General features: G+C 40.7%; 1 protein-coding gene and 1 long non-coding RNA gene across 2 annotated transcripts; one reads left to right on the top strand and one right to left on the bottom strand.

The window, feature by feature from the left end:
- Nucleotides 1-4: 4 nt before the first annotated feature.
- LOC112842376 (uncharacterized) lies at nt 5-3931 on the top strand. The gene is made up of 2 exons (XR_003214116.1): nt 5-1136; nt 1516-3931. It is a non-coding gene; the product is annotated as an uncharacterized LOC112842376 (long non-coding RNA).
- psmc1b (proteasome 26S subunit, ATPase 1b) lies at nt 3627-12485 on the bottom strand. Its single transcript, XM_003440687.4, has 11 exons — nt 12391-12485; nt 11828-11881; nt 10855-10951; nt 10438-10562; nt 9829-10014; nt 9495-9623; nt 9302-9398; nt 7168-7357; nt 6058-6209; nt 5429-5583; nt 3627-3953 (listed from the first exon to the last, which is right to left on the bottom strand). Exons 1-11 carry the CDS (start codon nt 12391-12393, stop codon nt 3819-3821), a joined length of 1323 nt encoding a protein of 440 aa, XP_003440735.1. The 5' UTR covers nt 12394-12485; the 3' UTR covers nt 3627-3818.
- Between the last annotated feature and the right edge of the window lie 3287 nt (nt 12486-15772).

Genomic DNA, 15772 nt, shown 5'->3' on the forward strand with positions numbered 1-15772 from the left:
CACTTCCTTATTTTCAATTCAGGGCTGTTGAAAAAAAAAAAAAAAAATTCAGGGCTGTTGCAGCAGCAACAGCGACGCGGGCCTCCAGCAGTGGACACGTCAATCACTGGGGCCAAAACGCCTGCAGTACATGGAGAGAGCATCCCTGCACTCGTGTCAAACTACACAACCTGTAATGTGGCAGACATGCAGTTATTTTACACATTATTCTACTTGTTGTGTTGTTGTTGTTTTTCTTTTTGACGCAGATAAACACTGCTGCCCATGTTGTTGAAATTCTGAGCCTGCTACTAAACATCATCTGAATAAATATTTCTAGATGTTACTTTTTATTCACTTGGATGTTTGCTGACTAATGCAGACTAATATTGCTTATAGATTTAGATGGTTAGTTCCCCTTGGGAGCTTTTAGGCAAAAACTGAATGAAGCAGCAATAAAGCAGCACATTAAAGTTAAGCCCAACTATTTATGGAGCCATTAAGATGCATATAAAGACCATAATTAACTTTAAGTAGAAAGGAAGGAGTGTGAAGCGAACCATTACCACCTTCATCTTTATCAAGAATAAGACGAGGCCACATTTCAGTAGATAGGATGCACTAGTAAATTGTTTGACCGAACTCCAGTGATACTTATCTGGAAACACTGTAAAAACCTTTCCTACAGTCTGATAATTAGTGTTAGCCAAAAGTTTATTTTATTATTGGTTACAAATTTAGCATTCAATGTTCAAAACTCACGATGTGGGGGTAAAAAACAAACTGTGTCTTTAAATTAGAAAAAGATTGGAACAGTTGAAGTCTGGCAACTTCACTGGTTTTATATAATTATGAGTTGTAAAGTAAAAATTACAAGAAATTTTGACGCTATCAGCTATTGCTCAGGTTTTACATTGTTATTATTATTCTAGGGGCAGGTATGTTTTACTAATGTGGGTACTAGTTTGCAGTCGCGGAAGGATACCGCCAGTGTAGGAAGCCCGGTTGACGCCGGAGATTTGCTGTGCCGGTGTGTGAGGTCGCTTCTGATTGGCCGCTGCAGACCTGCAATATTATACTCCATGTGTCGGCACCATCGATTGGCTACACGGGACCTGCATTGCACCAGGCAGTGGCACTTGATGGAAACAGAATAAGTACAAATACATAAAACTTAAAAACAACGCGCCTTTCAGAGCCTCGTTTCCGCTGCTCGACGAGTTTCTGCAATTATTTATTTTGTATAATAATTAATTTGGCTGAGGCGAGAGGAGAAGCGACGGCTTTTCATTGGCGAGGGGTAAACGTTTAATAGGCTCGATATGGGAAGTGCGCACATTTGCTATTGGCTGCCACAAAGGTTTGCAAGGCCTGCGCGAAATTAACAGTAAAGCACGGCGGGGTTGCTAGCTGCTTGTTTACGGTCGCAGACGAGAAAAAGGGGAATGGGTTCAGTTGCTTTAAAAATGAGCCTTCCTGTGTTATTACTCTTAGTAATAACAGTCGCTGACTCCCATAACACTGTGACTTGGGCAGGTGGGAATGACGGTGCAGAATTTGGCAGAGCAGACGGCATCGCAGTGTTGTCACAAGAGTCCGCACACACACCACCAAGACCCCCGCCACAGAGTGTGAAGCGTGCCCGACAACAAAGCACCACCCAGCGGACAAAGTGGAGAAATTACGGACGCTTGTTTACAGCAGCCAGGCGGGTAACAGAAGGACACCAGACACTTCATAAGGACAAAAAATGCCTCGTATGAAGGGTATGAATCCTTCATAAACCATTTCTAACAATGAGATGACAGCGGTGTGGGTTGCTGTAATGTTTCATCAGTCGCAGCTTTGTTTCTCAACCTTGATCTTAAAGACAGAAGACCTTTGGTATCCTGAGACTAAACTGATACAAGGCCCCAAAATGTTTTAAATCACAGTCAAAGCTTTTTTAACAGCCGAACTTTGAACAATAAGACTCTTCTCCATACAACGCCCCCCCCCAAAAAAAAAACACATGATGCAACAGCCATTATGACTGTATTTATAATTAGATATGATTAATATATCTACAGTTACAGAGTAGCAGTGGAACTGGTCACCAAGACAGATCATCCTTTAAATATCTTCTTAAATATCTGGCATAGTGCGTCTATGTATTCCAGCCGGGCTCCTTGCAGCCCTCTCATCAGGTCGAGTAACTCTAACTCAAGTTGAGCCGTTTCATTTGTAAATCTGCTGGAACTAATCGTGACTTCTTACTGAATTTGTTCAATGTTTCGCCGTGTTTAGCAGGAGAAATGACCATTACATAAGCAGATATACATTTTTCCTGCTACTGCTTTGCATCTCTCCGACTCTCTCTCTCTCACACATGCATCTCTTTTCTTTAAATTGTTTGCTCCTTGCAGTATCACAGAGATGAAAGCATGAGCTCTGCTGGTTATTTACTGGGACCGCGTTTTCCAGCTGTTTTGTATGTATGCCTTACAGTCCAGTTTTCTCACCTTTCTGTTCTTAAAAAAAAATAAAAGGGGGGGGCGGGGGTGTATCTGGGGCTTACCTGAGACAGTCTCAGAACGATTAGTCAGCCATTAGGAAAGACTTGGAGCTCTTTAAAATATACAAATACATTGATACAAGATTTGCGAGGCAAATGAGTGAGCATTTAAATATTCCAACCAACACAAAGACAATTAAAGGCATTTCTGATGCAGCATTTTGTTCCTTTTTTTCTATAATATGTGGGAACTTCAGGGTTTTTGTTGGTCGCATTAAATGGAAACTATCAAAGTGTGTCGACACCCAGCTGCATCAGCTCATATTGGTGCATGTGTGTGTGTGTGCGTGCTCACAGGGGCTGTTAAGAAATACCCAACCCCAGAGTTTGCCTTGAGCTGACAGGGCAAATGTCTCATTATAAAACACGGCACCCAAACGCGTTGCGCTTGATTTAAATGTTTTTCTTTTTTTACCCCTTCAATTCTTCCATTTGCTGAATGAGCTGCAGTTGAAATGCGTGACTGATTTAATAAGAGCTTGCGAGGAGGGGGCTGCAGAACAGCGGCAGCAGCTCGGTCCTCACTGGAGCCCAGTGAGTGGTTTGATGCCCGTGCTGCATGGGGCCACTTTCTGCTGAGCAGCGAGTTACACATGGCTCCACATCAAGAGGAATTAAATCAACGCTGCCGCTCTCCGCGTGTCACACTGCAGCAAGGGCAGTTTAGCTGGATTTACTTAACTTGGAGGCTGATTTAAATAGGGGAGGGGGTTGTGCGCACAAACATAAACATGCACCAAAACCCACTCTGCCTTCTCTAAACACTTAAAAACTTGGGCATTAGTGCAGTGACATTATGCAGCTCCTGGAGGCGACGGCTGAGTGAAACATCACAATCAGGGCGTTTCATCCCAAACATTCTGAGAGTCTGTAAATAGCCAGTGTACTGTGCTGCGTATGGGGAAAGCACAAAACAAGACTTTGTATATTAACCGGACTGTTTATGACACTCGGGAGAAGTGGAGAAGTCGCGTGATTCATGTGAATATCTCAAAATGTTGTAGCCAACCAATGAAGCCTACAGGAAGTGAAAAGGAAGCAGAAGCTGCTGCTGCAGCAAAGTGAAAGAAAAAGTGATGAGAACACGCAGTGATTAGATATTATATTTTGTCATTTATTGTTTTAACACGTAACGGTTACAGGAGAGCGGGATAAGCCAGACATGACATGCACAAAATATATCAAACTCTCTGAGGAGGCGTCTCAGCTGCTGCCTCCTCTCTTTCACACAGCGATAGATAGTGATGGGGTGGGGAGGATGAGAGAAAACAAAAATGTTTAAAGGTTAGAGGTAAAGCCCCTCTGGCGTGCCCTCCTGCTTCTTGTACAGAACGTTCTCCTTGGACTTTTTGAAGTCTTCGTTGGTGACTTTCATACGGCGCTCTCGCAAAGCCATGAGGCCTGCTTCTGTGCAGATGGCCTGGAGGATGAAAGGAGGAAACACAGGGAGAGCAACGAGAGTCAAACAAGCACGTTACAGTCTAAAAATAACGTAGACTGGTTGTGATAACAGCTCTGATTTGTGCTGTTATTTAGATTCTTAAGTTTATCTTCCTGGATTAATGCTTCATTGAATAATCTCAGGCAAAATCTACAAACATCTAATCAGAACGTGAAAACTGCTTACTTGAAGGAATTCGATACAAATATGTGACAAAGCTGTACGAGCTATAATAAATAAAAAGCCGGTTGTTTGTGGCTTGACTTGATGTCAAACTGACCATGAACAGTCATGTCAGTCAGAGCCTTAATGTTTAATGTTTGTCTGAGGAAAGAAAGGACATCCCTAATATTCAAACTCATTGTTTGCTTCCCAAACATTACCATTTAAATGTCATCCAAGAAATCTCCATGTGTCATTCTGCCACACGCCACACGAGGGCAGCAAAGCTGTGTGAGTGATCTGAACACTTTGGGTCAGGTCTTTTTTTTTTTTTAAACGGGGAACTTAATAAAGTTAATTAAGTGTTGATGTGAAAATCATTTAGAAAATCCACCCCTGCTTGTTTTCCTTCAAGCAGCCTTTTCTGCTCATTTTATTCCCCGTTTTGCTGAGCCAGTGTGAACTGGCTCGCCGCCAAGCCCTCACACAATCAATAAATGGCTGCAGCAGCAGAGCGAGGCCGGAGCAAATGAAGAAAGCAGGACACAGCTCCCCAGCTAGGATGCAAAGAGGCTGGACATGCTTCATATTTCACTCTCATGTTTTAAACAGTCCAGCAGGGATCCCTCTGCCAATTCAGATTTCAAGTTGTGCATCTTGATTGATTTATATTTTTCCCAATAAAAAAAAAAAAAAAACTCATTAAATTTTTTTTCTCAAAAAAATGTAATGAGGTGAAACATTTAAAAAACATGTAAATGCTTTAGCATTAGCTAACACCAAGCTCAAATTGTCTGCCAAAGCAGTAAAGTGGTTGGTAGACTATGGTAGCTAAAACTGTCAGGTCTACAAGTACAGCCACAGTTTCACCTTCTGGAAGTGAACAGCAAACTTTGTGGGGTAATTTCTTAACACTGAACAAGTAATTTCATGGTAGTTTTATTTGTTTACTAATTTTTAAAGTTTACAAAAATAGTTTTAGTGTGAAAAATTATTTTCCCTGTGAATTAAAAATGGATTTCCCGTTCGGCAGAGAGTCTGCATGGAAGGGAAAAAATGAGCAAACTGAAGTTTGTATTGAGCAGAAAATTCAATACAGTTCGAGTACAGCCTTACAGCATTCGCTTGGTCAAACCATCACAGCTATAGGACTGGGAGGGGGAAAAACCTGTGCTGAGCTAGAATATGTCAGTCTCTGTCTTCAGTTATTGGTTTTTGTGCTTCTTTGTACTCTGAAGAAAAAAGTGCGAGTGCCAAAGAGAGAGAGAAAAAAGCCTGTAGTCTTCTCTTACCTTGATGTCTGCTCCCGACAGGTCATCCTTTGCCAGGATGAGGTCATCGAGGGTGACATCATCTGCTACTGTCATACGGCTGGTGTGGATCTGGAAGATCCTTCTTTTGGTCTTCTCATCGGGAAGGGGAAACTCAATCTTACGGTCGATTCTCCCTGAGGAGTACGACAGAAAACAAAAACATCACAAACTGACTGTGACTCTGTTCTGCGAGTCTGTTAGTCTTCAGCAGATCAATGAGTCTCACTCAAAAACAGTCTTGTTAACCAAATTCATGTGATCAATCATATATTAATAATGTAGGGAAGCTATTTGTGGAGCTACTTTGCTCATAACACTCCCGACACTGTTCGTAAGCAGGACTTGGAGCAGTGTTTGTAAAGCTTAGACAGCAGTGAGTCTTTTCTGAAAAACACTGAGGAAGAACATTTTACTGCTTGTGGCTGATTAGAAAGAACAAAATATGAATAGTCACTTCCAAAAGCAGAAAAAAACCTGACATTTCCATTTCCACTCGCTGCAGTGACTCAGCAGAATGCAGCCATGTCCTGAATGTCAGTCTAGTTTACAGTACTGTGGATGTGAATAAAGATGGAAGGCCAGTGACAAACAGTCACACTGGTACTGACCGGGTCTGATGAGAGCTGGATCGAGTGTTTCTATCCGATTGGTGGCCATGATAACTTTAACGTCTCCCCGCGAGTCGAAGCCGTCCAGCTGGTTGAGCAGCTCCAGCATGGTCCTCTGGATCTCCCTCTCACCACCGGAGTTAGAGTCGTACCTACACAACACAGGCAGTGAACACACCACGTGAAAATCAAAGGCATCCCCTACATTGTCTCACGTCCTTGGGCTTGCTTATGGTCTTCCATCAAACAGGCTTCATTTGTGTGGCACCTTTTATACAGGTTAAAGTGAAGGCTGAGAATTAATCAAGATAAAAACTGGAGAACGTGCTGAACAAAATGTTGACCTTCATCGAGGAGAAAAGGAGGAGGAGGTGCACTGACTGTCGAAATCATAGTGCAGCCTAGTAACCTGCAGTCTGAAGTTTATACAAGAAATGTGTAATAAGATGAATGATTACAACAAAGTCTGTTTTATTCAAGCTTTCACAAGATATGCAATGATCTCATGATGCTCAACAAGAGCAGCACATGCACCAATCATAGAGGAGAAAAACAGTCACAATAAACACATGTGCAGAGAATGGAAACAGAGTGACGCACACTGCTGTGGCACACTGCTCAGAATTTTTTTTATCCTTTAAAAACTCTTCTTAAAGTATTTGTACAAATAAATCAGGGAACTGTGCTGCTTTTAATGACAAGTAGTGCCGTATTTTCCTAGCAGCACTATACTGTGCAGCCACCACTTTGTGCAAGCTGCCTGTGGTCATAGAAACACATTTCTGTCATCCTACTGCAAAGACTACACCCTGAAATATTACAACCTGCAGCAGGGTGAGAGGCAAAATGAAGTGTAAAATGTGTAAGAAAGGACTGTGCAGTGTCATTGATAAACTCCGCGTCCTGTACTTGAGAAGATGACGAAAACCCTGCAGCAGCACATCACCTTGCACTGTTAATGTGCTGTGAAAGTATTATAAAAATACAACTGTTATAAATGAAAACGGCGCCATTTATCACACATACTAATCAACACCTCGGCGTCCCCTTCCAGCTCCTCGGCAGCACAGGTAACATCACTGCGCTGATGCTTTCAGAGCTTCTTTTTACCTCTTTGTGCCGATGGCGTCAATCTCATCGATGAAGACGATTGAAGGGGCGTGCTCCTCTGCTACCCTGAAGAGTTCTCGCACCAGCTTGGGTCCATCTCCCAGATACTTCTGGATCAGCTCTGAGCCCACCACGCGCAGGAAGGTGGCTGATGTCTGATTGGCTACAGCCTTGGCGAGTAGCGTCTTACCTGGTAAATGCATAACAAAGAGTAAAACATACCTGCCACACATCTATGTAACTCCCTAAAAAGAGTATAGTTTAACCCAAGTGAAACAGAGTCCAGCATAGCACTGGACTCTGTTTCACTTGAACCTTAATCTTTCATTTCAATGCAACATGTAGAACAGTTCGTCTGTGACCATGAGCCTGCATTCAATTGGGCACATTTTCAGTAAGATGGCGTGGCAAAGAGCTCATCACACAAATGTCATTTCCTGTGGCTGCTGACAGAAAGATCACCAGCTACACTTTCTAAGAAGGCTTAACTCTTTACCCCTGTGATAGCCTACGAAAAGTAATGCTTAAAACTCTGTGCAGTTTGTGTCATATTTCATGCCTGCTTACAGAACACAATGACTGGCTTTGCATCAGAAGTTAGTGAGGGTGATCTCTGCCGACGCAGCTACCCTTGGAAAAAAACAAACAAACCTGTAAATGTTCTATTCTAATTGTCCTCAAACCTCGTTTTTATTGATTTATACTGAGGCGTCAGAACCCGTCATTAAGGGTAGAGGGGAGATCATCAGATGCAATCTTTATATGGGAAAGAGTTACACAGCTTTCCATAACATAATCACAGCTAACTCGCTTGTATTACTCACTTAGCTTTATCACTTTCCATGCATTATGTATTTAACATTACTGGAAATGTTTTATTAGAAGTTAAAAGGATTTTATGAACTCTGAAGATGAAATATTAAACACTGAGAACTTAAATTAGGAACTCAATCATCTGCACAGTTCACAGACACGATGGCCTTCACAAAAGAATATCTTCACTGAACGAGAGTCAACTTTCTGCAGTCGCTGTACTATTATTTTTCTGTTTAAGATATTTCTCAAAATCCCCTCAAGACAACCATTCTTAGAGTGACATTGTAAAACTATCTTGCTATGTTTGTTTGGACACCCTTGAAAATTACAGAATAAATATCCAAACATATGAAGTGTACCAAAATACATAGCTTTGTGTTTTCCAACATCTCTGGTTCAATTCTAGAGAGAGAGAAATCCCCACTGGGGAGGTGTCAGGAGGAGCATCTGGCGTGTAACTCTCCCAGATCAAACATGCAGAGCTGCCAGCTGTGGCGACCCCTCGTGGCAAGAAAGCAGCCCAAAGCATCTTTCTATGTGAAACGGCAATGACATGAGGCGCCTCATGAACACACCAGCGAGCTGTAGACACTACAGTGAAATTTACAGCTACGTCAAAGCACAATGCATGTCCCAGTCCATCTGCTTCACCTGTTGACATCGTCTTCAGTGAAAAACGGATTTTATGGAAACTCACAAAATGAGATATTCTGTCATGTGATTTCTGAGCAGACATAAGGGGATTAAAATATTAGGAACACTTTTAAATGTGGTGGAGTTCGCTGTACAACCAATCACCACAACAAGAACAGTAAATGGTAAATGGCCTGTATTTGTAGCGCTTTACTAGTCCCTAAGGACCCCAAAGCGCTTTACACAACCAATCATCCACCCATTCACACACTGGTGATGGCAGCTACATTGTAGCCACAGCCACCCTGGGGCGCACTGACAGAGGCGAGTAAACAGGACCATCACTTCTTTTTAAAGGCAGAAACTGATCTTTGGTCACTTTATTAAAAAGAACTGATGGCAGAGTTTTTCTTTCAAATTACACCAGATTTAACAGCTGATTTCATACTGAATATCATATTATAATGGAGTTTGAAAATATCAGAAAAGGTTTAAAGGTTAGATCTGAAAAGAATCTTAAAACTTCTAAAAAGCAGGATGAATGGAGAGATGACACGAAACCACTAAAATGATTTCATAGGTTATTGTTTCCCTACAGCACGACTAATATCAGTGTGGACACTAATGTTTGCTGGCAGGAGGAAAGTTTTTTTTAAGAGCCTAAACCCAAACTTCAGGGACTTACCTGTGCCAGGTGGTCCATATAAGATGACTCCTTTGGGAGGCTTAATGCCCATCTCTTCATAATACTCTGGATGTGTAAGAGGCAGCTCCACTGACTCCTGTTAGAGATTTGTTTAAAAATGCAGTTAATTTCTAAAAAGAAGCACTTCACTATAAGATGTCAGTTTGGCTTCTGGCTTCTTGTCATAGTATACCTTAATCTCCTGGATCTGATTGTCCAGTCCTCCGATGTCAGCATAGGTTTCTTGTGGGGCTTTTTCCACCTTCATCACCGTCACCAAGGGGTCAGTGTCATCCATCAGTACCCCAATCACAGCATGAACCTACAATAATATACAAATACAAGACAACTAGTGTGAATTTTTGAGGTCAGCTAAATTCAGTTTTGGGGAATTGATTAATACTCACTGACCCAAGGTCAATGAGTATTAAGTTAGGTGGTGGAGTTGGGTCAAAAACACTGCTGGGAAGTTAGCTAACACATTTTTTTTTTGGTCTTCACTGTAAATAAGAAAATATTAATATTACCTTGTGGTTGAGCAGGACAGAGCAGCCTGGCTCCAGCAGATCCTTATCCACAAAGGACAGGATACTAACGTAGTGCTCTGATCCCACTGAGGTGGACACAATGGCATGGTTGTCATCTATGATTTCTTCCAGCGTGCCTACAGACATGGGGGTCCCCCGCAGGTCATCTACCTTTGACCTTTCCTCCTGTAAACACAAACAGTACTGGAGTAACTTCATTTGCCCCAGACATGGAGCACAAAATGAAGTCAGGTACAAATACTGTCAAGATGATCCCACGCTGCTTTAATTATGCTGAGGTATCTGGGTTACAAAAACAAGCCAGACCTCAGCATAATTAAAGCTTCACTGTGTGTTTTTTAACCCAGATATGCTTTTTCTGCACTGGGATCATTGTCATTCTGAAAAAGGAAGTCATTGGAAGTCAGATGCTATTCAGGTGGTACTGCATGATGAATTTGAATTCTGAGGTCACAATTAATTAAATTAATAATTAATTTTGACAAGATCCCCAACACAACTGTTTTTTTTTTTTTTTTGTTGGTAACTTCATTTCACCCAGACCTGCAAAACAGAAAGAAGTGTGGTATTTGAGGTGCAAATGCTGACCTCCTGTTTCTCTTCCAGGGGCTTCATCTGCTCCTGGTTCCTGATAAACTCTTCCTCCATAAGCAGGTAGTCTTTGATCCGTTCCTGCTTCAGCAGCTTCAGGCGGCACTGAGTGTGAGGTGTAACTAATAGCAAACAAGCAGAATGTCAAAAATAAGCACAGCATATAACCCAGTTGATACAACCACAAATATTAAGTCACACAAAGGAAAACATTTCAACTTTATAAACTGCCAATTATCCCTGATATCTTGAGTAAAACCAAATTGACCAGGGATGTATCCAATGAATTCACACAGAATATCAAATAAAAGCATGGAATAAAATGTAATAATGAATGTAAATTTTCTGATCTACAGGAAAACAAGTTGGCAGCAGAGACTTTTGTTCACAGTGCAAAGCTTTTCACTCCTTTACCCAATGGTAGTTTGCTTGCGGCATCTGGTCCCTTGGTCTTCTTCTTTTTCTTGCCAACTCTGGTGGGTATTGGAGGCTCATACTTCTTTTTCTTATCCTTCAATTAGCAGAAAAATGGTAAATGGCCTATATTTGTATAGCGCTTTACACATCCAGTCATGCACCCATTCACACACACATTCACACACTGGTGATGGCAAGCTACATTGTAGCCACAGCTGCCCTGGGGCGCACTGACAGAGGCGAGGCTGCCGAACACTGGCGCCACCGGGCCCTCTGACCACCACCAGTAGGCAACGGGTGAAGTGTCTTGCCCAAGGACACAACGACCAAGACTGTCCAAGCTGGGGCTCGAACCGGCAACCTTCCGATTACAAGGCAAACTCCCAACTCTTGAGCCACGATCGGAAAAGAACAAATCAACAGTGGGGAACATTATGTACAGTTTTCAAGCTCAAAATACTTATATAACAACATAAACACATCCTATCAGCCTATTAAGTAGGACCTTTGAATACATACGAATACATACAATACATTTCCTCAAACCATGATGCTAGCAAAATGCAACCCACTATGTAAGAGGTAAGAATTCAGTTTTATGTCTTTAATTTGGCACTCATCTGTTGTACAGTCATGAAGCAAAATGCACATAATTTTTTCTGTTCTGTCAAGATGATCCCACACAGTTTAAATAATAATTAAGTCCAGGCTCTGTGGAGGCCAATCCACGACTGATAGTGTTCCATTGTGTAATTTTCTATCCACAAATGCTTTTACTGTGTTGGTTGTGTTGGGTTCATTACCATGCCACATTAAAAAACAAGTCTGGCTCATTGGAAGCAAAATGTGGCATGAAAACCTTTGCACAGTATTGGGGGGGAAAATAGTGACAAGAAAGCACGAGGTATTTGTTCAGACGTCACTGTAAAGATAAATTTTTGCTACCAAAACAATCAGCTGTCATTCTAACCTTGTCATCCTTCTTGCCTCCTCCTGGACCGTGGCCTCCACTCTGGCTTTGTCCCTAGAAGAATAACATACATGTGTTAACACAGTAGAAATGAAAGAACGAGTTCATTTTGTTTCTTACAGACGATTATATCTGTAAGCCAAAATCGCCATTTAGCTCAGCGATATATTTAGCGCCTCACAGGCAACTGGAAAGTGCTAGCACTTTATTTTACACCACGGGAAAAACAAACTTTAACAGAGAACCCGTTGTCCTTTTTAAAACATCACTAACATTAGAAGAACAGATGAAATCCTCGATCGAAAATATGAATGGCTTAGATGGGTGAGAGCTTCGACAACGGCAGCCGAGGAAAAAAGCAAATGTCGCTAGCCTTTCGCTAGCAGACTGATGTTTATGTTTAATTCCACTTTTACTCCACAGGTTATACATAAAATAGTCTGAAAGAACGTGGCAGCGAGTATATTGGAGTTTAAAATGAGAAGAATAAAGTTTAAGTAGCAAATAATAGGTTTCAAAATTTTAATTTTAAGAGCCGTAGAGAAAATTGCTTGCTCACTTACCATTGTTGCTCGTCGCTGTCGAGTGACGTCACAGTACGGCGACACTCCAGGACAAAAATGTGTCAGCCGGAAGTTTTACTGCATGGAGAAGTGAGATGGCAAAAACCTCTGTATGTTTTATTTAACGTTCTGTAAAGCCGTGAACGAATTTGACGTGATATTAAACATTATTATGTAGCTACTGTAGAATAAAACAAAAAACAACTGGTCCTTCTTTTATTGATTAGTATGGAAATACTTAAAGTGAATACTTAGCAGTTGATAAGTAGAAAAAATAAGTCACCAAATTAGCTTTAGCAGAAGGACATTTTAATAAGGACACAGATATTTTTTTGTTCACAATTCATTTTAGGGATAGAGATGTTTGCAGACTCCAGTCCAAATTTTGAACATCTTTGCCAAAAACATCATCTAATTTAAGTGGCACTACATACAGTGGATCTGGAAAGTATTCACAGTGCCACATTTTCCACATTCTTCTTCTTCCACATTTTGTTCAAAACCACTTTAAAAAACAAGTCCCACATGTCATTTGCTTAATACTTTGTCAAAGGATGTTTGGCAGCAATTACTGTCGATTTTTGAGTATGATGCTAAAAGCTTTTGGGCAGTTTCTCCCATTTTTATTTGCAGAACAAGTCAAGCTCCATCAGGCTGGATGGGAGCTGTGCAGCCCTTTTCAGATCTCTCCAGAGATCTTGAATCAGTTTTAAGTCTGGGATTTTGCTGGACCACTCCAGGATATTCACAGAGCGGTCGCAAAGCCACTGCTTTGTTATTTTGGCTGTGTGCTTTGGGTCATTGCCCTTTAGAAGATGAACCTTTGCTCCCTCTGAGTTCCAGAGTGCTCTGGAGTAAGTTATGATCAAGGACTTCTCTGTACATTGATGCATTCATCTTTTTCTCAACCCTGACTCGTCTCCCAGTTCCTGCTGGAGAAAAACATCCCCCACAGCATGATACATGCCACCACCATGCTTTACTGTAGGGATGGTACTGCAGGGGCGGATCTAGAAGGGTGCCACCCTAAAATGATCCCTTGCCACCCCAAGTGCCACCCCAGTTTTGCATATGACAGTGTTGTTTATTAAAATAAGATAGCATACGCAGTTTGATCGTAGTTACAGTCAACAGTGAATATAAATGCTAAAACTGAATATATTGCATAGTGCCCCCCCCCTCCACCATTAACAAATGGTTCAGCCCACAGCAGGGACCGGTGCTTTTTTCTTGTTTTCCGTAGCAAGCGATTGTGCCAGAGCACATTTTGAACAACACCACGGGAATTTCGGATTTTACACAGGTGGTTGGTTGTTACACTCTGGAAATAAAAGGAAGGTGAGTGTTATTAACCCTCTGTGGTCCACACGCTGCACCTCCAAATCACATGACTGATTTAAGCTGACAAAACAACAAGCTGCAGCCACGCTGAGTCTCTATTTCAGCCCACATTGGAAGTTCAGACTTCAAAGTTTTTAAATTTTAATTACAGGCTAGTAAATCCAGATTTATGATAATATATATATAAGCCATGCTTTTTTTCTAAATACTGTCGTCAGTTTGTGTGTGTGTGTTCTAAGCGTTTTCTAAGGACAGCGCGAAAACAGTAAAGAAAGGAAAGAAAGCCACCTCTTTCCTATCAGTGAAAAAATGCACCATGTCGACCAATTTTAAAAAAAAAAAAAGTCAGCACGTGGGATTTGGTTGTTTAGGAAGAGGGGAGAGTTTTGGGAGTGACGGTAACAGCAGCGAGACAGAGCGAGTGAGAGAGAGAGAGTTTTTAGATGTGGGAGATTTGTGACGTTAAGTGTGGAGTGTATACTTAGTGTGTTTTGTTGTCTTATGTAGTTGTTCTGTTGTGTAGTCGTTTTGTTGTGTGTGTCAGTGAGGGCACTAATGAATGTCACAAAGGCACATTTGAAACGTAAACACTGTCACTAAGTAGAAAACCAGCAGAGTGATACACCTCCTGCTGTCAGGCCTGCAGGTTTGTCCCTGTGCTGTTCTCCTCTGTCTTTTGGTGGACAAACGTTGTTTTTTTTTACTGGCACACATCATTTGTGGGGCATCTTATTGCAACACCTGATTGTTCTCTGATTTTAGTTTTAGTAATACTTTTAAATGGTTGTACAAAATGAAAAAAACAGCAGGTGTATTGGCTGCATTTTTAGATAAATAGTTGTATATGTTTACAAAATGTACAATTTATATTTGCATTTCAAGTTATAAAAATTTACTCAACATGTCTGTTTTTTTTTTTTACAGTAAAAAAATACTTCTAGGATTTGAAGTTCTTTGTGTGATTTCAGATCAGTAATACTAATGCAGTATGTCAGTGAAAAAAAAACCTAAATTCAGTTGAGCTGAAAAGAATGATACCAAACAAGGCAAAGGAGGAAAAAATAAGATGAAACAATTTGAGGGTGAAATACAAACGTAAACTCAAAAGGAATCAAAAATGTCCGGTTGTATTTCAGACCTCAGTGGGTTAATCCAACAAATCATGAAAAATTAGCTTTAAATTTTTGTTCATGACAGTGCAGATTTCTGACATTTTGTGTAATTTAAGCTGTAACAATGTGATTGTTTTCTAACAAAGAACAGTGAAACTTAAGTTAGACGTGTGTTTGTAAATGAACCGCCCCATGTTGTGTAGCTTTCTGGATTTTATACTTATTTGGCTACATGTTTATTTATTATACAGGCTATACAGTACATAAAATCAAAACTCACATGTTTTATGTAACTAAAGTGTTTAATTATGTGGGCTACAGACGATAATTAAGTTATAGACTATATTTATATGAAAAACATGTATACTTACTGCATTTGAATTATTTTAACCATATGTAACCACCTGCATATGTGTTTGAAAAAGAAAAAGGCTTTGATTTTGCCACCCCATTTGATTTCTTTGCCACCCTCATGCCACCTTAAGAAAATTTCTCTAGATCCGCCCCTGTGGTACTGGCCAGGTGATGAGTGGTGCCTGGTTTCTTCCAGACATGAGGCCTGGCATTCAGGCCAACAATGTCAATCTTTGTTTCATCAGAGCAGAGAATTTGTTTCTATTTTGATATACCTTTATATCTATATCTATATCTAATGGTCTGAGAGTCCTTCAGGTGACTTTTGGCAAACTCCATGCAATTTTGACTATCATGGCAAAGGCTGTGAATACTGTACATGTTATATTTTTGTATTTTATTTTTAATAAATTTGCAAGAATTTTGAAACGTTTTTTTCATTTTGTCATTTTGTTTATTTTGTGTAGAATATTGAGGTGAAAAATTAATTTAATTAATTTTGAAATAATGCTGTAACATTACAAATGTGGAAGAAGTGAAGTATGTGGAATTGTAAATATAGTGCTTTTCTACTC

This window comes from Oreochromis niloticus, linkage group LG15 (genome assembly GCF_001858045.2).
Source record: "Oreochromis niloticus isolate F11D_XX linkage group LG15, O_niloticus_UMD_NMBU, whole genome shotgun sequence".
Taxonomy (NCBI): Eukaryota; Metazoa; Chordata; class Actinopteri; order Cichliformes; family Cichlidae; genus Oreochromis; species Oreochromis niloticus.

Coding starts and splice junctions, on each gene's coding strand:
- psmc1b (XM_003440687.4), bottom strand. Junction 10,952..11,827: donor GAGGCAAGAAGGATGACAAG/GTTAGAATGACA, acceptor TGCTAATTGAAG/GATAAGAAAAAGAAGTATGA. Junction 3,954..5,428: donor TGTCGGGAGCAGACATCAAG/GTAAGAGAAGAC, acceptor TTCATCCTCCAG/GCCATCTGCACAGAAGCAGG.